This window comes from Amphibalanus amphitrite, unplaced genomic scaffold (assembly GCF_019059575.1).
Source record: "Amphibalanus amphitrite isolate SeventyFive unplaced genomic scaffold, NRLGWU_Aamphi_draft 000664F_arrow, whole genome shotgun sequence".
In the NCBI taxonomy this organism is placed as follows: Eukaryota; Metazoa; Arthropoda; class Thecostraca; order Balanomorpha; family Balanidae; genus Amphibalanus; species Amphibalanus amphitrite.
This window is the reverse complement of record NW_024882158.1, coordinates 94401-117049: the sequence shown is the minus strand read 5'-3', so window position 1 is coordinate 117049 and position 22649 is coordinate 94401. Positions and strand designations below refer to the sequence as shown.

Sequence of the window (22649 nt, the reverse complement as noted above, 5' to 3'; positions counted from 1 at the left end):
CCTTTTATATTTGTTCCTTATTGGTTGTGAACTGGGACCCAGTATTGCAGCCAAGAATCAACAGGCTACAACTATTGCAATTCAGTTTAAATTAGGTGACTTTGCTTGACAATTTAATTTGCATTAAATCAACCTGTGTTTCAAGTGATGCAGTGCTTTTGATCAATCATTGATCAAAAGGGTGAATTGGTTTTACCTGATTGATTTACCGGGACGTTCACTTCAATATTTTTCTCAGGTGAAAAATAATCATCGGCATGGCAGCAAGAGGTATGACATTATAGTTCTGCATCCAAAGTTGAAAAATGTTGTTCATGTATTGGTGCTAGATAGGTACATTTTATGTAAACTGAGTTCATGCATAGAAAGAGTAGTTTTACAAGCTAAGACCTACATAATCTGAGCATCCTCATGAAGCTTCACTTCATGCATCTTACCATTCATTGAACGTGAATCATCTTTTTTCAAATCTCGTAGTGATAACATTTTTTCTGTTTCAGTTTCGATCGGATCTCTCCTGAAGCGTGGCTGGAATGAAATTCCTGAAGTTGTTGGGTCAGGATTGATGGCAGTTGTAGGTGAGTCATAAGTTTTGCCTATCTTGTTTCATAGCTACCTGCAATTTGTAAATGTGTACTCTAATCCTGCTGAAGTTCACAATCAGAAGTATACCTCTCACTCACTGGCCACTTCTACATTAGTGAAGGACATTCAGATGTCATTTTCTTTAGGTCATTGTCTTCACCTTGTGTATCAACAAATGGGTCTTTAGAAATGTTTTATAATTCAACCTTGATGGGACTACTGTCTTCTTTCCAATGCATTCAAAACATATGTTATTATAGACTTTCAGTCCCTGTTGCAAAGAAAAGGGAATCCACATTTCCCTGTTTAATGATTTACCACTTATTCTACTCCCCTGGGCCCTGACACATTGATTTACTCCGGCAGGGTTTGGCAGTGGCATGTACGCAGCCTGGATATACAAGCGGGACGAGATGTACAATGAACAGCACAGATACTATTACACAGGTCAGTTGCAAAGAGCTACGGTACTTAAATACATAGTTAACACCATTCTCCAACACTGTTCTGATCTGCTGGCCAAACACTCTGGCCATTGTTGGTTCCAAAACACAATTCAGAAACAAGATGAAGATTGGGGCACTTCAGACCACTGAAGTCGGGGCACATTTGACTGTTTCTTTGACACAAGTCGACTTCACGGGACAGCTCGAGGGTCTGGGACACTCTTGAGTCAAATGTCGGTCAGAACAGCGCGACTTCTGGCGGCGGGTTGGTGGTGCGCTCATTGCTGCGGGTCACTTACAGCCAATGCACTATCAGGCACAGGGGGTTGTAGTCGGGTGGATGAAAAATAATGCATGTGTGCTGCCAATGCACTATCAGGCACTGGGGTTTGTAGTCGGGTGGATGAAAAATAATGCATGTGTGCTGTCATTGTTGCGGTTTTCTATTGATACGGATGGGCTTTAGGCTACGGTGATTCATCGCTGGCCGCTCATGATTGCTGTAATGAGTCGACGTACTGATGCATGGAGTGGTTTTAGAGCCAGCTGAATTGCGGCACTCCATCGCCCTAGTGCGGCCCTTCCCTTCACTGTGGCCACACCAGTGCAGTAGAGTGCCGCTCAGCTTACTCTAAAGCAAAAAAAAAAAATGTTTGGCACGTAAAACGTTGAAGCAGACATGAAATGACATTACCATTCACGTAACTGCGCTACACAGTCTACGCGGCTACCGATGATTCTATGTCAGAATCCGTTTTGTCACAGTCCCTACTACAATTCATATCAAGATATGCCTCTGGTAACTTTTGTAAAACTGTAACCAGACAACTCCGTTGTATTTTCAACACAATTCTAACGGATAGTGCTTTTAGCCCTTGTATAGAAGTCTCCGGGTACATCTATTCCAAGTAAGTTTATTTTTTCGTTTCAGTTTACCGCCACGACGACCCGAAGGCGGCCAAGCTGCGACCGATCCGGCGGGACGATCTGAAGTACGGCATCTGAGCGGTGTGGTCGTCCCCTGTAGATATAATTTCCCTCCCTCCCCCGCGTCTTCAGTGATGGATAGATGTAAATACAACGTACTTATATGAAAGTTTTTTTCTGAGGCGGAGAGCGGTATGTGATGATGATCAACTAATATGTTCCGTTTTTTATTTAAGGGTTTGTTGCGTTTTGATCGTTGCCGATATAAGATGTTGGTGTTGAGTTGGTGTTATAATCCGATCTGGGAGGGTCCTTTTAGTTTCGGTCAGAAATCATCAACGCTGAAAAACTTGTAACGACACATGACCTGGCCTGATTGTGAGTTGTGTCAGTTATCGAGAGGCGAGAGGGCGCTAACATAGACGTGGAGAAGAACCGTACCGCCATCTACTTTCAAACTACGTAAAGTGGCATCGGTGAATTGAGTGTGGGAGAGGTCGAATGTTCGTTGTTTAGTCCGTTGTGTCATGTATGTATATGAAGCCCTACATGCAACATGCAAGCCTTATAGCCATGTAGCTTATCCAGGCCTGCAGCCACCCAGTTCAGTTTTGGATACTACACTAAGAACTTTGCATAGGTGATTTTACTGCCTCGGGACCCCGCCTATAATCAGCTGTGAAAGCACAGACAACCAAAGAAGTAAATTCTGGATTTTATCCTGCTAGGTTACTTCATGAATCTTACTTTTAGAATGGCGCGTCAGTCGATTCCTTTTTCTTCACCCGTTCCTGTCCGCTTTCGTCTTTCCCTCCCAGCCAATAGCAACAGCTCACTCAAACACCATTATGGTGATTATACCATATATTTGTCAAGAATATCGCTATAGGTAAGAAAAACTAGTGAAAATGAAAGAAACAGTGATATTGGACTGGATTTTTCTTTTTTCTTGTAACACTGCACGCTACAGTGCAACAAGCAGGGTTCGCATTAGCCGTTGTCTCTTCTTCTATCATCCCACGGCCCACAGCAAGCAAACAAACCGCATGCAGCTGACAACTACACATATTAGCCAAACAATCGGTTCAGAAAGCCTAGGTCGAGTAAGTACCCACTCGGGCCAGCTGTCGTAAGTGGCATAGTTACTTCCCCGACCCCATACCACCACCACCCATGGACCCACCACCACCACCGATAGTCGTAGCAGCGACGTCTTTGCAGACGAACAGCATTCTCGTCTCAGCAGTGGTAGCCACGTACTGGCCGGTGCCCGCCTGCATGTAGACATACAGCTTCTGGGGATCGGCGTTCGTCTCCTCACCGGTCGCAAAGTTGCGGTACGTGTAGGTATTACCGTCGACCCAATACCAGTTGTCGTTGACAGAAGCCCGCTGTAGACCAATGAGAGTATCGCTGTTGATTCTCTTGACAATTTCATTGTTCTCCAAAGTCGCCTCGATGGACACGGCCCTGGCCTCTGGGACGAGCTGAGAGCAGCGCTGGTTTACCTGGTCGGCCCGCTCCGTCTCCGTGGAGAAGTAGTAGTATTGGCCCTTGTAGCTCTGTATGCGGCCCGTGTCGGAGGGAGGCGCCGGTGTGGTGGTGGACCCTTGTGTCGTTGTTGTCGACATTGCCGTTGTCGTCGTTGGCACTGAAGTTGTTGGCGATTGTTTTGTCGTTGTCGTTGTTGGTGCTGGTGTCGTCGTCGTTGGTGCTGGCACTGTTGTTGGTGCTGGAGTTTTCGTTGGTGCTGGTGTCGTTGTTGGTGCTGGCATTGTTGTCGGTGCTGATGTCGTCGTTGGTGCTGGAGTCGTTGGTGCTGGTGTTGTCGACTTCGTTGGTGCTGGCATTGTTGTTGGTGCTGGAGTCGTAGAAGCTGGTGTCGTTGGTGAAGGGGTCGTTTTTGCAGAAGCTGGTGCTGTTGTCGTTTTCGTTTGTGTTGGAGCCGTCGTAGAAGCTGGTGTCGTTGGTGCTGGCGTCGTTACCGTTTGTGTTGTTGTCAGGGATTTGTCTGTTGTCTGAGACACGCCTGTTGTCTGGGACGTGTCTGTTTTCTGGGACGTGTCTGTTGTCTGGGATGGACTTGTCTCTGAAACCGCTGTTGTCTTGACTACTTCAGTCGTGGTGGACGAGTCAGCTCCGCTTCCCGTATCAGTCGTTAAACCGGTACCTGTCGTCGATCCCTCTGACGTCGTCTCCGTCACTATTGATGTAGTGCCCTCGACAGTCTGCACCTTGGGACCGACCACCAGACCTCCAGGAGGTGAGGCCAAGGCTGCTCCACTCGCTGCCAAGCCGTACAGACGACACCGGTCTCCTGACACCGTCTCAGAGGGGAGGTACTCCACTGCCTGACAGGTCGGAGCGTGGCGAATGCAGAGGCCGGCGCAGGTCACCCGACTGGGTGGGGGGACGGAGGGAGGGGTCAGAGGCTGGTGGTTGGAGAGGAGCGTCCAGTGGAGTTGGTGGTGAGTCACCAGCGCTTCGCTAGAGATCGAGCACACTAGAATCAGTGCCAGTAGTGGAGGAGGCGAAGGCGTCTTCATTGATGGACTTGCTGGGTTGGCTACCGACGTAATCTGTGTTAATCATACGCCGACTTGGGGTGTCTCAGCACGGCAGGTCACCACTATAACCGCACAATTGTTCTACGATACACAAGCAAAAAGGGCTTGCCCCGGAGCTCAGACAAATGCGAGCGCGGGGCGGCTGTGACTTTCGGACTGACGTGCAACGCTGCAGAAGCTGCGATGTTCTGTCCCTACACGCTGTGTCCCTGTGATGTTCCGCGTTGTTCCGTCAGTGGGCAAAGTGTGGACACTTCACAGCCATCCACTGCGCAGCAGCCGGTGTTTGCGACAGTGCCAATTCCGTCTCCAAGCAATTCAGCATCAATCTCAACACTTTGACGTGTTTAATTGCCACAACCTGTCTTCTGAACAGCCGTGGTCCCACTCCGCTGGTCTGTTGACTTCTATTCTTGAGGCCGATTTGACGCATTAAATCGCTTACAAAGTATCAGTGCAGTGGGTTTTATAGCGGTATAATAGGCGTCGGTAGCGTCCTAACTGCCGTCAAAAGCTGAAGTCGAAGCGCTGTTGGGTTTTGGCACACGGCTACCAAGAGACGCGTTTGTGCCGCCGCATTTATCATATTATCTGAATGACTACCGACTACGGCCTTCAATAATAAACCATTATTGGTACCTAGGCCAGGCTTTGGATGGAATTAGTGGTACCTACCAATCAATGTCGGTTTGTTTTGTTTTCATAGTAGCTTTCATGCTGTCTGGGGTGTCATACGAGGCCAGGTGAGTATCGCCCCTATAATCCAACGCAATGTTTCATTTTGCGGTGTTTGCACCGTTTATTTTTTATGCCTCCACAGACAGCGATAGAAATGTCATATATGGCCCACTGCCTCGGATAATTTAATTAGCCGAGCCATTTTATACCATTCTATGCCGCTGGGAAGGATACTAAATAATAAATTTACGGTAGTATTAATCTAGCATCAAGTCGGACAAAGATCGCTTTTTAAATGACCCCTATGAAATTCATCATCAAGCGGCTCTATTGCTATGATACTTGAAGATTAAACGGTCTGAAATTTGACGGTAAATATGTCGGAATGTGTGTAGCGTGTTAAATTCGACGCACCGGTGGCCTCATGTATCATTGAAATGCATGCTGCAGTGTTCAGTGCTCAACGTTCAGTGCTTATGCATCGTGCACAATACCTTTTGTGCGTTGTAATACCTATTGTGCGTTGAAATGTAAGCTTAGCGATCAAGTAGGGTCGTTACAGTAGGTATTCACATGGCTTTCAGCGCGGATCGTTTCACCATCGAAACGCGTCACGGACGGCAAAGAAAAAATGATAATTTACTCAAATATACCCCGTACCCGATAATCGTTAAACACCACTGTAAACATCATTATGTCTATACAGAAACAACGAAAAACGATGAAACACGGGCGACATTTCGCTGACAAACGACAAAGGCGTGAGAACTGTCAGCCTGTGCAAGGCGCCCGCACAATACGGAGACGGGCTCAACGAAAGCAAGTTTATTGGTTATGCACTAGCAACAATGCAACAGGAGGCGCTAATTGACATCTTTTCATACGTGCGCTGTGCTCGCCTCGCCATGTTCAAACAGCGCCACAAAAGGTGGGCGCGGTGCTGGTGTGTCCAAGCACCTGTGCTGTGAGAGCCCGGCTGGGCGTCATAGAGACCCGCCTCCTGTGTGGGCCTCTGGGCATCACAAACGCCCAGTGGGCCCCGGGTCAGAGCGTCGCACTCGCCCCACCAGTCGGGCCGGTCCCGGCTCCCAGAGCGACGCTCTGGTCAGAGTCGTCTGACTCAATAGTAGACTCGTTTGACTCGAAATAGACTTGTCTAACTGGCGCAGTCGCCAGTCGGAGTGACACCGGAACTCTGTTCGGAAAGCCGGGTCAACGGCGTCTCATATGAAGACCTCGCCGACATGGTGTCCTGCGTGGTAGAAGACGTGGTAAGCCGTTCCGACAGATTTCTTCAGTAGACATACTGAAGACATTATCAGCAGCGATGCTCTGAAGACAGGATTTGGGTAGACCGAAGTGTATGCTATGTCCGTAAATTATGGACATCTCCTTCAGTTCATCGGTCAAAATTGGTCTGCGAGTGCGGGGGACGACTTGGCAGGTGGACAGGAATTGCGCATCACAGCCGTACACGACCCACCTTACGTATCGATTGCCCAAATGGCCAACGGTTCCTATATCTACGACGGCTATCTATACGAAGTCTGGAAGATAGTCGCTCAGTCTCTGAACCTCCGCTACAAGCTAGTGCCTCTTCTGGAAGGAGATTTCGGAAGGCTGGATGAAAACGGAACATGGACTGGAATGGTGGGAGAACTTGCCTACGGGAGGGCCGATGTCGCGCTTGCATGGCTCTGGATGAGGAAGGACCGTCTAGAAGTGATTGATTACCTGGATGTGCCCGTTGAGCAGAGTACCGATCGCTTCTACATCAGCAAGAAGGCAGGCGACGTGCCCAGTTTCACGGTCAACATGTTCAACTCGCTGCTGAAGCCCCTGGACAGGAACGTCTGGTGGGTACTGGTCGGCACACTTTTCGTTCTTTCTCTGGCGCTGAAAGGGACCGCCAGTCTCAGCGGAGGAGAAAATCGTCAAACCTTGAAAGGCATGACTTGGGCGACGTGTCTCCTGAACACAGTCATGGCGATAGCGGGACAGGGATGGACATCGACACCCTCGTCTCTCTCCGGCCGCATACTGACCATTTTCATGTGGTTTCTGTGCATCATCATCAGCAACAGCTACACGGCCACCCTGACCTCCCACCTGACTGTGGCAGTCGTGGAACGACCGATCGACAGTCTGAAGGAATTCTCCGAGAGTTCCGACTGGAGTCTGATGGTATCTCCCGATCACATCCATCTCAACGATTGGAAAAGAAGCAAAGACCGCTATGAGAGGGCCCTGTACCAGCGCTTCATCAGCAAAGATCGCTTCATTCCGTTCTACAGAACCAAAGAAAGCGCCATGGAATGTACACGTCCCAAGATTATGACCTATGTGAACATCGACAGGTTATTTTCTTTGATAGGACCCGAAGCGTGCCATCTAGTATCACTCTACAAACAACCCAAAGAGGCGACCCAGCTCAACTACATGGTGATGACAAAAGGAAAAGAGAACTTACGACGCTCCATCAACCACGTGATGAGAAAAGTCAGCGAGGCAGGCATCATCGAAACGCTGAAAAGAAGATGGATCAAGCGACCAGAGACGTGTGCGTCCCCACTGGATGTCAGGCCCGTCTCCTTCGCCAACTCGTTCGCGCTTTTGATGATCGTCCCTCTGGGCATTGCCTCCAGTGTCGTCATTTTTGGACTGGAGCTGGTGTTGGTCAGACGAGTCAAACGCAAAATATTGAAAAGTTGTTCCCACTTGTTTCACAGAATTTGAGTGTACCTAGTTTACCGTGTGATTTGATAACTTTATGACTGGATAGAAATTAAGTCTATTTTGAACAAAATCGCTCAGTCCATCCTAGGCAGACGGTAATTTAGAAAAGTGAATTGGGTTGCTGATACCTACGAGTATTAACCCGCGCACCGACGGGGGGGGGCGGATATCCGCCCCCCCCCCTGAGGTTTTTCGCGGATAGCGGGAAAACCGCGGCGCGTAGCGCCGCGAAATTTGGTATGACTATTTTCTCATCAATTTTACACATGGTGTGCAAGTTTGAACCTCCTAACTTTTAAGGTCAGGTCACCAGGTCACTTTGAATGACCCAACCTCAAGTCACTTTTTTGCAACTTTGTCACCGTGCCAGAGCTACAGTAGATGTCGGAGGCCTTTGAAAGTCGCAGGATGTTATAAGGTCATTAGTAGCTACAATTTGTATATCTCGGAATTTTGATGTCGGTGACCTAAGGTCAGGTCAATTTCGCGACCTCCCCATTATAAGTCAATGGGGGAAAAATCAACTCCCTGTTTTTACCACTAAAACGGGTCGGAATGGCCCCATATACCATACATGACTTCACATACGATCAACCTTCACTACCTTGAGGTCTGTTTTGCTGTTGGGCAGCTGTAAGGTCATGTGACGTCATCAAAGGTCACCAAAGGTTTTTTGCCAATAACTCCTTACAGGAACAAGATACAGCCGCGCAGATGGTCTCATTGTGTTCAGCTCGTCAAGACGCATCGAATGATATACATGATGACCTCGAGGTCACGTGACCTGAGGTCAACCTTTGACCTTGACCTTTCGAGGTCAACATATATACCATTCGATGCGGATTGACGAGAGGATCACGATGGTGCCCTTAGTTTGTCCCTATCTTGACTACTTCGAAAGTTATTCGAGAAAAACCCTCTCCATATCTAGCGCCGCCATTTTGACTTTTTCGACCCCTGTGACGTCATCTTTGACCTGACCTGAAAATGACCTTTGTAAAAATTGTAGACCTTGTCCGTGCGTATCCGATGCCATTTACCGCTTGTCGCTATCTTGCTTCGTTCTCGAGATCTCAGGGGGGGGGCGGTCATCCGCCCCCCCCCCCGTCGGTACTAAGTTGGCGCAGACCCCCGTCGGTGCGCGGGTTAAGGAAATTTGAACTGTCTCCCCTCTGCAAAGAAAGAAATGAATCAGGCTGGCCAGTGACAACGTCAGTTTAGAACGTTTTTGTTGGACAACTTAATTTATCGGCGGCGGCCGATAAGACGGTCATTTAGAACGTTTTTGTTGGACAACTTAAAGGGACCCTCCCGCCTTCAAAAAAGTTAATGAATTGGCATGAAAGTGATGTCGCTCGGTTCAGAAATAGCGAAAACGAATATCTACCAAATTTCACCCAAAAATATTCACCGGTTTTCAAGATATGAGACTTTTACTTTTGTTTACTTTTTTGGGATCTCCGCTGTTTCTAGCGACTTTATTTTAGAAGTGCGGCGTTTGCGGCAGATGTTGCGCGCAAATAGCATATACCACCGCGTGCTACAAAACGTTTTAGTCAAACATTTAAAAATCGTTAGAAATCTGCGCTGACGTCACACATTCAGAGGGGTATTCCTAAGCATTAGCCCCTCTGAATCAAAATGCTGCAATTTTGAAATTAAATATTTCCGATTTAAGGCATTTCTCGATGTTGTGAGTGCCGAAACCGGTAATTGTGAGCCAGGGACCCCATTTTGGCTATCTCAACTCAAATCTAATGTTAAGGTGGGAGGGTCCCTTTAATTGTGGTACCAAAAGTTATGGAATGAATAGGTTCAATGGTTTCATTCAACTAAATTCGACTGATATGTGTGTGTGTGTGTGTGTGCCTGGGGACGAAACAGAAACAACGAATACCTATTATAGTGAGAGCACCCGTGTGCGCCACACCCGACAGTAAATGGGCGGTCTATCACATTAATAATCACCGTTCCATGCTTCTATCCTCAGGATACTGAAATCCTTCTCCTCCACGTCGCAACCCCCTCCGGGCTGGACAGGCAACTTTATCTCATGCGGGCTGCTCCCTTGAAGCGGCACCGCTGCTCCCGAGGGAGCGCACCCCGTAGCCGGGTGCAGTGAGTGCCTTGGGGCTGGGTGGCCTGTCCTCTGGACGGGCTCAGCCCCGGCGACTCACTAGGGTGCCTTCCCAGACCAATGTCTCCCCCTACATCCTATCATCCTCCCGGCTCTGAAATGGTCTCATTGGACCGAAAGGGCCTAACCCAACAAAACAAACAAACAAACAAACAAACATTAATAATGACAAGCTATTTAATACACAAGGAGAAACAGGCTCTCGGGTTTTCGCGAAAAAAGTGCTTTCATTTGTTCCTGCTAGACACAAGCTTCTGCTTGTGCGCACATTTTAGTACCTATGCGTCAGCAGGCAGGCCATTCATACATTGGCTCTAATGGCATTCATGCTCGTGTGGCTGTGGCTATTCTCCGCCCGAAATATAATCGGTAAAATCAATGTCATTAATCGGTCCGGAGGGCAGCACCCAGCACAATCACAAGCGCACATACACTCAGTAGTCAGTACTCACGGCTTATCATGTACGGAAGTAAACAATACTTCGGTGCCAGACCAGTGATCTCATACAGCGCTGTTGGTGCGTTAGCAGCAGTCAGCCCAGTGGTTCATGGGTGTCCATGGGTCATAACGGTCCTGGGGTGACACTGCTCGGTATGTTTAAAGATGGCGCATACCAGTCGCGGTCCGTACAGCCGGCCCCGATGATGTGGGATGTTTGAGCGTCAGTGACATCTGGTAACCTGACATAAAAAATTATCAATGTATATTCAGCTTCACGGCTTAACAATCTTCCGACCTTCGGCCGCTGACTCGAACAGCCAACACGTATGCAAAAGTATATGCTGGCCCGTCCCGTTCCTCTGGCCTCATCCATGCTCTGGCCAAATCGAGCCGTCGATAGTCCGGGGGCGTATCATAAAACTGTAACGCAAGTGCATTACGTATTACGTTTACAAACGTACAAAGCGCCGCACACTATTATTTGGCGCTGCTGTAAAACATGAGCACATATCTACGAAATGGTGAATAACTGTCACAAGCTATGTTTCCACAGACATAGACGCACTGACACGCATCTATCTTGAGTTTTCGGTAGACTGGACAGGTTCTGGTAGATTATACGAAACAAACGGTGCCCAAATAAATGGTGAGATGTATTTGCTACATAAATTGTTACCAGCGCAGCTGGCAGAACCTCACGCGAACAAAGGTGGGAAAGTCTTTCTCCGCCTCGGTCGTAGCACATAAATAAACTAACACATGAGCTCATCAACAAGGCAATCATCAGTCCACGGCACGGCATTGTGCACTGCTCACCCTGACGGAGAGCGACAATGAGTGAATGCGTCGCTCACCGAAAGGGCTCGTGGGAACCCCACCGAAGGTGTGCGGCGCATGATAAGGCGCACCGTGGCCCGCATCCAGCTCTGTGAAAAATGGCCAATAATAAACGTGCAGCCTTAACGCCTTCTGACGGGCATTGAGTGGGAGTCGTGACAAATGGGCGAGTAAACGCGACAGAATGTTACGAGGCGTATAGCAAGTCGGTCGCCACTCAGAATCGCATAATTGTCTGGGGCGGACGGACAGGAAATCTCGCGTAGGGACGTTAGCAGCACAGAAATATCGTGTCTTATGAAGGTGCAGTGTCGAGAGCGAACAAGTGCCTTTCGAAGAGGTGCCTGGATTTCAGGAGCAGTGAGTGTCTTGGATGGGACTCGTGTCTGAAGTGGACAGTTGGTGTCGTACTGGGTTCGTGCCTGCAGCGAATAGAACGTCTCGTGTTTGTAGCAAAGTGTCTCCCACGAACCCGACAAATCCTGTTCAGCGGAACTCAGAGCGTCTGGGACAAAGTTATCTCCAAACAGACGTGAGCCTTCTGAATACGGTGTCAATGCCTCACAGACTTAGAACCTACTAGGAAAATCACTATGAGGCTTATTTGACCAAATGTGCATCAAATGAGCAATGAATATTGTCAAGATAACCGCCGTGAAAACAGCTCTTACCGGCACGAAATATCACCGAAGTTCTACTCGAATCTCTCGTTAACAAATCTTTACTTTTTCGTCGAGTTGGCGAGAGGCTGTACAATGAACCCTGTTTTGCGCATAACAGCCGTTCAAGACCCGCCATATCTGGGAATACGTACTCTTCCTGACGGCTCCTACGAATATGATGGCTACCTGTACGAAATATGGAAAATTATAGCTCAGTCTCTGAACCTCCGCTACAAACTAGTCCCTTTTCTGGAAGGAGGTTTCGGGAGGCTGGATGAAAACGGAACATGGACTGGAATGGTTGGAGAACTTGCCTACGGAAGAGCCGATGTTGCACTGACCTGGCTAGTGCTGAGGGAAGACCGGGCAGAGGTGATTGACTTCCTAGATGCGGTAGCTGTGGAGGAAAACTACGACACCTTCTACGTCAGTAAGAAATCGGACTACATGCCCGCGCTGTCTGCTGCTAGTTTGACGTCACTTCTGAGACCGCTAAACTCGACGGTCTGGTGGACGCTGTTAGGAACTCTTCTCGTCATCTCTTTGATCCTGTGGAGTACCATTAGCTTCAACAGATCCGAAGACCGGCGAGTCAGAAGTGAGATGACTTTTGTGGCCTGTCTTCTCTCTACCTTCATGTCACTCGTTGGCCAGGGGTGGTCACTGGCGCCCAACGCTCTCTCTGGGCGCATAGTCACCATATTCAGCTGGCTCTTGTACATCATTGTCGTCAACAGCTACACGGCTACCTTGGTTTCCTACCTCACCATTGCTGTAGTTGAGAGACCAATCGACAGTCTGAAGACATTCACTGAACAGCCGGACTGGAGCCTGGTGATATCTCCGGATCATATAATACTCAATGACTGGAAAGTCAGCCAAGATCCTTATGAAAATCAATTGTATCAACGAGTGATAACAAGGGATAGACTGATAGCTTTCGATTTTACCGCGGAGACGGCACCCCTTTTCCTACAGCCGAGAACACTGGGCTATGTAGACATCAATTTCGTTTCCCCTTTTATCGGAGAGAAAGCCTGCAGTTTGACACCCTTATACGATCAGCCCATCAAAGGGACTAGAAATTACATCGTCATGGCCAAAGGCCTCGGAGATCTAAGACACGCCATGAATAGAGTACTCCTACGAATGAAGGAAGGTGGCATAATTTCAGAGCTGAAAGACAGGTGGATTGAACGACCTGACATTTGTAGCACATCTCGAGTGGCAACGCCGGTTTCATTGAGTAACTCGCTCACTTTGCTGCTCCTAGTTCCGTTCGGTGTTGGGGTGAGTGCGATTGTCTTACTCATGGAATGGATCTGGTTCAAATGGATCACAAAGTGCCTTCGTCGAAATGTGAACGGAAGTGATGCCTACGTGAAATCATCACTGGGTGCTAAACGTAAGAGATGACCTGCTGACAGACTCCTGGAAGGGTGTGCGAGGTGTATTGATTGTTCGCTGGAAGACGTTAGTGTTCAGTTATTGAATTCTACCTCGAGGGTGAGCACTGAGAAAACTCAGGCATGCTGGCAGGATGCGGTCTGTGACTGGCAGCCGGCAGGAGTATAATCCTCTCAGATATATCTGAGAGCACAGTCCCGACAAGTATTTCGTGATTGCCAATCGGCCAGCGGCTGAAGCTCTGGAAACACAACCAGGTATTGACGAAGTGTCATTTCTAATCTTCCTCAGGTAATTGATAGTAATTCGTATTCGTTTCGGGCTACACTGAGGTAAAAAATTGTTAAAAACTAAATATTTCGGCTTTATTGAGTAGCCTTGTTCACTGGTTTGAAATATGTAATACAAAAAGACAGTACAAATGTGATGACATGCGAAACAGGTTCGTGCTATCAATGATCTGTGACTTCCTTTATGCACAGTGTAAAAAAAGAAGTCACAGATCATTACGGAGCGAGCGAAGCGAGCGGAGTCTTACGTAGAAGAACGGAAATTTCTGAGTATGAGCGGCCGGCCGGCCGGCCGGCCGGCCGTGGTCACGCTTTTGCGAGGCTTATATCTCAGCAACCACTCGACCGATTTACATGCGGTAATTTTTGTGGGGTAGCTTCATTCCTTCTACCAAGTATTGGACTATTCCCGATGCATATGGGTGACCCCTTATGCACGTGCCACGTGCAAAACGAAGAGGTGTCACTTTTGTAATTGTTGCAATATCTCGGTAACTACTTGGCCGATTGCGCTGAAAGTTGGCATGTAGGTAGGCACCCACTAGGCACTGCATATCCATGTGCCAGAGTTGGGGTGCTGCTGCACGTGCGCACGTGCAGGGGTCGTTTCCAGATCTCGAGAACGGCTGGACCGATGGCGCTCAAATTTGGTACATGGTTAGGGACCGGTTAGTAGGCTGCCGTGCAAAAGTCAGTTGGGACCCATTTTGCACGTGCGCACGTGCAGGGTGCCGCTTCCAGATCTCGAGAACGGCTGGGCCGATTGTGCTCAAATTTGGCACATCGCTAGAGACCGGTTAGTAGGGTGCCGTGCACAAGTCAGCTGGAGGTACCCCCTCGAAATTTCGCACGTGCAAGGCTCACCCTCTCGCTCGCTCCGTTAGTCGCCCCAAAAGGCGCTATACTGGTTGATAGCACGAACCTGTTTCGCATGTCATCACATTTGTATCGTCTTTCTGTATTTCGTATTTCAAACCAGTGAACAAGGCTACTCAATAAAGCCGAAATATTTGTTTTTAACAATTTTTTACCTCAGTGTAGCCCGAAACGAATACGAATTACTACTGAAATACAACCAGTTTAGTGTCGAATTTTGATCATGTTTATCATGTGTCGTCGATATTATTGATACCATGTTTAATTGACATGTCTGAAGCCATTAAATACCATGGTCCACAAAGAAACGGACATAAAACATCCTTTACCCATCGGCTGAGTTTTTTTTTTTTGGTACCGAGCTTGAAGCCTTCCGTAAGTCGTGCATAGAAACAACCCATGCGACGGATTCCGCTGCGCCGCCTCGCTCAACGCCAGCTGTGTCTTGTATTTGTGTTCACCAACCCATCGGCCATCACTGCAGTGATTTGCCCCTGCCCATGTGCAGGTCCCTTGAGGACCCTACATCGGATCATTATACATCCATACGTCGGCCTGGCACCCACGCCGGCCTCAGAGCTATCCAAGCTGACACGTGGCGAGCGCTTCCCGAAAATATCGATCGCCAAGTCTCAGATGTCCACTTAATTTACGTGAGAGCCAAACATTCCGATAACCGGTGACGCCAAAGGGCGAGGCTACCAACAGAACAGATGATCCATGGTCGTCTGACCTCGTGCGTGGCAGCGGCCGTCCCTATCCTCGAAATAACTTTGCGGTCAAATTTATCCCTTTCGGTCAAAATTATCCCTAGCCCTTTCGGATGTTTTCTAGGTTCATTGTTGATCGCTTCTTCCCCGGTTCAGGCTTAGGACGCTTTGATGGATTAAAAATGTCTGCAGCCAGCTTTCTTTTGTACGATATTATTACACAATACATTACACATTTTGTAACGCTCCTTTGACGAAAGCGAGAAAAAAAGCATAAAGTAAACTAGCAATGCACGAGTTGACAGTTCGAAGAATTAGGCTCATTATGAGACTCCGTAGGAATTTTGGAGGGAAATTAAAAAAGCGTCTGCATTTTATACTCCCGGTGTTAGTGTGACAACTCTGAAAACAATTTCCAACCGGTGGGCAGCATTCATCATAAACACGAAGCTCCAAGCAAGTCATTGCAGAAAGCACAGTCAAACCAAACATCGATAGCGCGGCGTTGATTGGTGACCGGCAGTAGGTCAGGGTCAGGTAGTCGGCCAATTGGCGACCTCCGCCCGGGGCGCGGTCACGTGATCGGCCGCGCCTGGCGGGGCTGGCGGCCGAGGCGCGGACAGAATGGGCCGGAGCGCGGTAGGGTTTGGTTGTGTGTCCACAGAGCTGTCTGTAATCGCTGGTCGCCCCGTTCGTTACTTATGGTTTTATTTCAACTTGGGGTTATTTTTCAGTCGGAAAGACCGCCACGCATCCATGGAACACGCAGTAGAATTTCATTTGGAACAAACAGCTAGTCATCGAAGTTGTAACAGGCTCAGAGTCGTCCAATGTCCATAGTGCTCGGCGCTACCGGCCGGCAGAGCTCAACGCAGCCCCGGATGTCTCGTAATTCTCCGCTTCGTCGACCTTCTTGGTGAAGCCCTCTATCGCCGACGACGTGTTGGGCGACGGAGTCACGAGATGCCTGGGCCCTACTGCACCACTGCAGTGGTGCAGGGTGCCCGTGTCCCGTAAGATTATCCGTTCTTCAATACTCGGATAATCAACAATGCGCAATGCGCATCCATCCGTCGCCACACATAAAAGTTGCATAATCTAGCCAACAAAGTGGGCAACTTTTTGTTTGTCAGGCTTAAATATGATGTGTTAAACGTTGGCATACGCCACGCCGTTTATAGGGTCTAATCACCGTTTTCTGCTCTACTTCCCTCGAACACAATTTAGTCAGTCTCCACCGTCTTCCTAGACCGGCAACTTCTTCCGTCTGAGCTCTAGGATCTTTCCAGTTTTATTGGTCAGTTAGACTGTCGGCGTCGCTCAGCTCCCTCAGCCGAGCAGTCCGCGGAGCATCCTGCAGCCCTGCGTCATCATGATGACGTCTCCACCACCGTTGGGCGGTGCGGTAGTGGCCTCCCACCACCGCTGGACGGTGCGGCAGCGGCATCCGACCACCGCTGGACGGTGCGGCAGCGGCATCCCACCACCCAGGCAGCTGCGGCGGCGCTATACCCCTGCTGCATGAGGCATACGGCGTGCTTTCGGCTGCACATCCACCACTCTAGCTGCTGTGGTAATACATCCATCTTGTATAATGTGTTTTGTATGGTGTGATCGGCGTGCTCTCAGCCGCCCATCAAACAGTTTTGGCTGCTGTTGTAGAATGTTATATCTGTGAGAGGTGAACGGGATGGTCCCTCCCTCTCCGCGCCCATTGTCCAACCAACTGTGGCTGCTGATGCGGTGGCAATGTAGCCAGCCATTGAATGAATGGGTCATAATGCTGTGTTCTCGGCCGCCCTAGCTCAGCCGCCAGTAATCCTCTTTGATATATAGCAGGTCTCTAGACACGACGGGCTTATTCGCACGGCATTTAACAGCCTCTCAGGGTGAAAAGTAATTGAATGCCGATCCCATAACATGAACATTAAACCGTAAACGGCTAGTTTCGTAGAAGCCTTGAATTAAATGTCTAAAAATATATTATTATAAAATACTTATTCTAAAAAACAAACTTGAATAATGAGAAACAACTCTAACAAGCGATGCGAGTAAGATAAAAACACGAACTATTGCACACCTCAAGCTCACCGGTCCTGTATACCTTTTAAAAGAGGCACATGGTGTCGATCGAGCTCTTTACTGCAACTCGACACGTTAATACTTACATTTGAGGTGAAAACAATGTTTGGAAAATATGGATTCTCTTATAGTGCTGCAAGGTCAGAAGATCGCATTTGTCAAAAAGCAGCTCACACGCATAAATATCTAATTGCCCAAAGTACCCAGATACGAATAGAACCCAAGACAGTTTTTAAAATGTGGCAAGGGTTTTCTTCTCCATAATATCATTATATCGCAATTCGCAACCTCAAAACCATCGACACTGACTAACGCTGCTATTATCGACGACTTGAAGCAATCAGCACATACATAAAAAATTTGCACATAACAGCATAAAATTGCACATTGCACAAGCATGTTATCTGAATCAATGTCTTGACCATTTGATGCCAGGTAGGATCGATCGAAATGGGATTGAGTGGAGTGTTTGCGATGATATATGCTCACATCTTAAGCCATCCATTTTGCAAGTGTATCTAAAACGCTGCTGGAGTAGTTCTAGCGAGTGCTTAGTTATAATCAAAATCCCGTAACAATATTCTCACATGTCACAAGGCTATACCTACACTAATAGCCAAAACGACACACACAAAGCAACAAGATGATATGTCTAGGTTCACCTTTCAAAGCCCCATATCATATATCATGTGCATATCATAATCATTCTGCGTGATATATCATAATCAGCTGGCTCACACAAAACACCACGTAATCCATCATTTTTATGATATGTTCCCAAACCTCGTGAGGTAGTTCGGAGGGTACCGCCACATCTCGGCGCTGGCGGTCGGCCGGTGCTTCCACCGAGTCACTTCTCTCAGTGGTGGCAGACCGCGCGCGCAGGGCACACAGACAGGCCGTATTGAGCTCCACGGCTCTCCCATCCACCAGCACCGTCTGTGTCAACTGCTGACACACCGTGAAGGGCACGCCGCCCGCGCATGGTCCTCCGGCAGATACACACGTGGAGGCCGTCATGGTCACGTCCCCGAGTGTTACAGTCTCTGTGGTAAACGGACACGCGGCACGTGCACCTATCCCCGCATCGTCCAACTGCAGGCGAGAGTCGTCCTCGCCGGCACTTCTGGTATTTCTCCGAGACCCGTCTTTGTGCGAGTACACCCGGCGGGGCGGAGCGCGGCCAGAGTGACGCTCCATGCCGGACTGAAGCTGAGAGAGCAGACAAGTGGCGGACACAGCCAACAGACAGGTCAGCACGGCGACAGGTGAGGTCATGACTCCCAGCCGACTGCTCTGGCGATGTGAGCGCGGTCATCGCTCGATGGGTCTTTTGTAGTGTCGTCGTAGTCACCGCGCCTGAGTCAGCGGACAGCTGGAGATCCTGCCGAGGGGAAGTACCCGACCGGTCATGGCGCGTGAGATAAATAGCGGGTGGTCGAGCTAATTCGACTGTGATGGGGCTTGATGGTTATCAGCGTTTCCATGGAAACCGTCTGACGAGTTCTTTTTTATGTGATGTGACATCAAATACATAATCTATTATGTAATATAGGATCGCTTTTTCTCTTACGGATATAGAATTCCCGTGACGACAGAACTCTCGCACAGAACACGCACGTGTGTGAAAGCAAGCGGCATATCCGTTTGTAGCGGATCCCAGATTCCAACATCCGGATCCGGCTAGTCGTTTCGGATATTTTGTAAAGGTTGTTGAGCGTTTTAAGATTTACAAAAAAACAAGGGCTCCGCCACCGGGGGGGGGGACGGGTGGGACATGTCCCCCCCAACCAAAATGTTGGGTGGGACATACTATCTTTTGTCCCCCCCCAATAATCGGCTCTCCCGCTGGTAGATAAATCGACTCTTGTTCCTGACACCGAATACAGAACATAGGTGCAAAGAATCTCCGAGGAAAAAAAACGTGATGAGAATCTAATTAACCTGTCATCGATAACTATATTGTCGCTGTGCTTTTAGACTTTTTCTGTTTTGGGGGCCACGGATTTCAGTTTTTTTTAGTAGACCATATCGACAGGCGTTTTCGCGTTAGGTATATCAACGTGAGGCTACTGACGAATGTTCGCAATCATACGTCCCATTCCGATGATGAATCCAGTACGTGTATCCAGTAGGTAATCCAGTAGGTATATTAGATAAGGATCTCTCAATAAATTAAACGCTCAATTCGGAGATAATTCTTTCGGGTAAACGCGTTTGTTCTTTTAGAGAAAACTTCCATCGGTCAAATAAGAATATCGCAGAACTGTAGGATGAGAGAAGCTCTTTGTTTCCAGTGTTTGAGAGGTTAACCCTCGTTCTTATGGTGGGTCGGATTGACCCACCCCTCAGTTTTTCGCAAGTATCTCGCGTAAAAAGTGGTTTATCGTGACGAACACTATTAGTATTTCCCGGGAATTTTACACATCCTGTGAAAATTTCATGATCCTAACCCCCATGGGCCATGACTTTTGGGCCTGTGGCCTATTTCTTCGGACCATGTCAGGCCGAAACACCGATTCGGTGCATATGTTAGCGCACATTATCTATAGGTTTCCAGACTTGGTATGTCATAAAACCGAGCCAACATGTGAAATGCCGGTAGACACATGCATTATGGTAGGTGTCAAGGTCACGTGAATATCAGGTCAAGGTCATTACCGTTAGATGAATTTGGTTCACTTTTTCGAGTTAGGCATGTTACTAGGATTTTTTTTTGGCGATGATGTCGAATTACGAGTAAGCATCCATTTGATGGAGCATTGAGAAGTAGTTTTGGTACCAATGCAACATGTTACGAAGCTGTCTGTGGTGGTTGACACCTAGGTACTTTGGCTAGCCGGCGGGACACGCACTTGTTGATCTCACCTAACCTGACCCGACCTTCGCCAAATGCTGAAAATGGACTCAGATTCAGCGCAAAACTATGAGCCCGATACCATTAACCCGCGCCCCAGTGGCGGTCTCGGCCAACTTCGCCCTAGTGAGGGGGGCATATGTTACCACCCACCTCTAACTCAAAAACTAAGAGGGCTAGAAAGACGCGGTAAAAAGCAGTTGATAGCTCTCAATACGTACGTTTGAAAGTATTTCGGTCATTTTTCATCTTACAGCAATATTGGGGTCACCAGAGGTCATCAAAGGTCAAAATTTGTCAATTGTCATTATATTTTTCAGCAAACATGCCGCTATCTCAGGAACTATGGTAGCTAGAAAAACGCATGGAAAAGCAATCGATAGCTTTTGAACTCTTCTTTTGAAAAGGTCATTATCAATATTGTCCTCAGGTCAACGGTTTAGCCTCCAGAGGGCAAAAACTCCAAAAATAGCTGTTTTTACGAAAAGTGTTTTTCGACAATAACTTTCGACTACAAAAAGCCACGACATTTCTATTGCCAGAATCGTGTTCCCCTCGCCAAGACGCGTCGAATGAACTATAATTTGACCTTGAAAGGTCAACTTAAAAATTTGACCTCACGTCAAGGTCATGACCTGACCGGAAAAGGTCATGTTGCATATCAGTCGATGCGTCTCAACAAGACAAACACAATGAGACCATCCCCAGCGTTCTATCTCTTTCCAATCGCGAGTTATTGGCAAAAAACTGTTTGTAGCCTCAAATGACCTCGGATGATCTTTCTAGAGGCTATCAGCAAAAATGACACCTTGGTCATCACGAGTGGACTAAATTATTGTGATTCTGAAATATTTGGACTGTTCCTATGCGTACACACGGATCTAGAGGCATTTTCATTTTTCTCCATTGACTTGTAATGGAAAGGTCATGCCACTGACCTGACTTTAGGTCACTGATATAAAAAATCCGAGATATACAAATTGTAGGCTCCCATAACAGCATGCAATCCACCAAGTTTAAGACCTTTCTGACAAACACTGCAGGCTGGACATGATTGCAAACTTTTTTAAGGCTTGGTCAGTTAACTTGACCTGGTGACCTGACCTGACATGACCTGGGGTCAAAAATTTCACACATTGTCCAAAATTGATGTACCAAAAGCTACCCCAAGCGGCGCGGCGCTACGCGCCGCGGTTTTTTATTCACACGCGAAAAACGCGACAGGGTGGTAACATATGCCCCCCCCCCACTGGGGCGAAGGTTAAAAAATTGAAGTTTGTTTTTTTCAACTTTTTCTGTCTGTTGTATCAATATGATGAAGGTACAACCTAATATTGGGTAATATTGCATGGGTCAGGTGGCCTACCATTTATCTATGTTTTATTTTTTTAGCAAAAAAAAAATCATCGTATCAGGACTATGACGAAAAACAAGTGGCCTAAATCCGATGAGAAAACTGGATTTGGGGGTACCCTAGGTTTAAAGGAGACACTAGGGCGATGGGCGAAGAGCAGACCGTCCCCCCCAACCAAAAGTCCGTGGCGGAGCCCTTGCAAAAAAGCATTGCATCTTGCTACTGCACACTGCGCAGTGCTTCTTTCGGTTTTAAAACATTCATTGGATCTAAGAATGATGATCCATCATGAGTAAAGTGACATTCGCTTACGTATACCTAACTTCAGAAGCTCTTGGAAAAGTCGCTGAACCGTAGGTATAAGCTAGAATGCGCACGCTACATCACTTCACATTTGTTACTTAAATGTCGAATGACAACATTATGCCAGTGTAAGACACATCATTTCTCCATAATGTGATTATTCATCTTCTTACTGAAGGTATAGAACTCAACCTTTCAAAGATTCTGTAATACTAGGCTTCTGACAGTGACGTTGCAGGCACTGTACTCATTTGACTGGGTTATAGCGATTATAGTATTAGCAAGCCATATAGAGTTGAGATGTAGCCCGAATACTACAATGTTGCGCTACAAAAATAGGCAGCTTCCCTTGAAGCTTTTAAGCACAAAATGGTGCTATGTAGTCATCTATGACATAACTCGCGCCGTGCTGGGGGTGGGGCGTTTTACGCCCCCCCCCCCTCAGGGTTTTTTGCGAATATCTAAAAACCGGCGGCGACATCTTTTCCACACTTGTGAAAATTTCAAACCCGAGTCGTTCAAGGTCAGGTCACCAGGTCACGTCAAGTGACCTTACCTCAGAAAAAGTGTAAAGGCTCACTATGCTACACCGGCTGAACGATCACTTTGAAACTTTCAGAGATTGATAAGAGTAACAATACGTATAAAATTTATATCTCGGATTTTTATATCTGTGACATAAGGTTGGGTCAATTTTGCGACCTCTCCATTATAAGTCAATGGGAGAAAATTGAAATGCGCCTCCTTTGGACG

General features: G+C 47.8%; 1 protein-coding gene across 1 annotated transcript; it reads left to right on the top strand.

Annotated features, from left to right (window-relative positions):
- Positions 1-6706: 6706 nt before the first annotated feature.
- LOC122364250 (glutamate receptor 2-like) lies at positions 6707-16825 on the top strand. The gene is made up of 2 exons (XM_043334452.1): positions 6707-7879; positions 16634-16825. The coding sequence occupies exons 1-2, from the start codon at positions 6707-6709 to the stop codon at positions 16823-16825; spliced, it is 1365 nt and encodes a 454-aa protein (XP_043190387.1).
- Positions 16826-22649: the final 5824 nt, after the last annotated feature.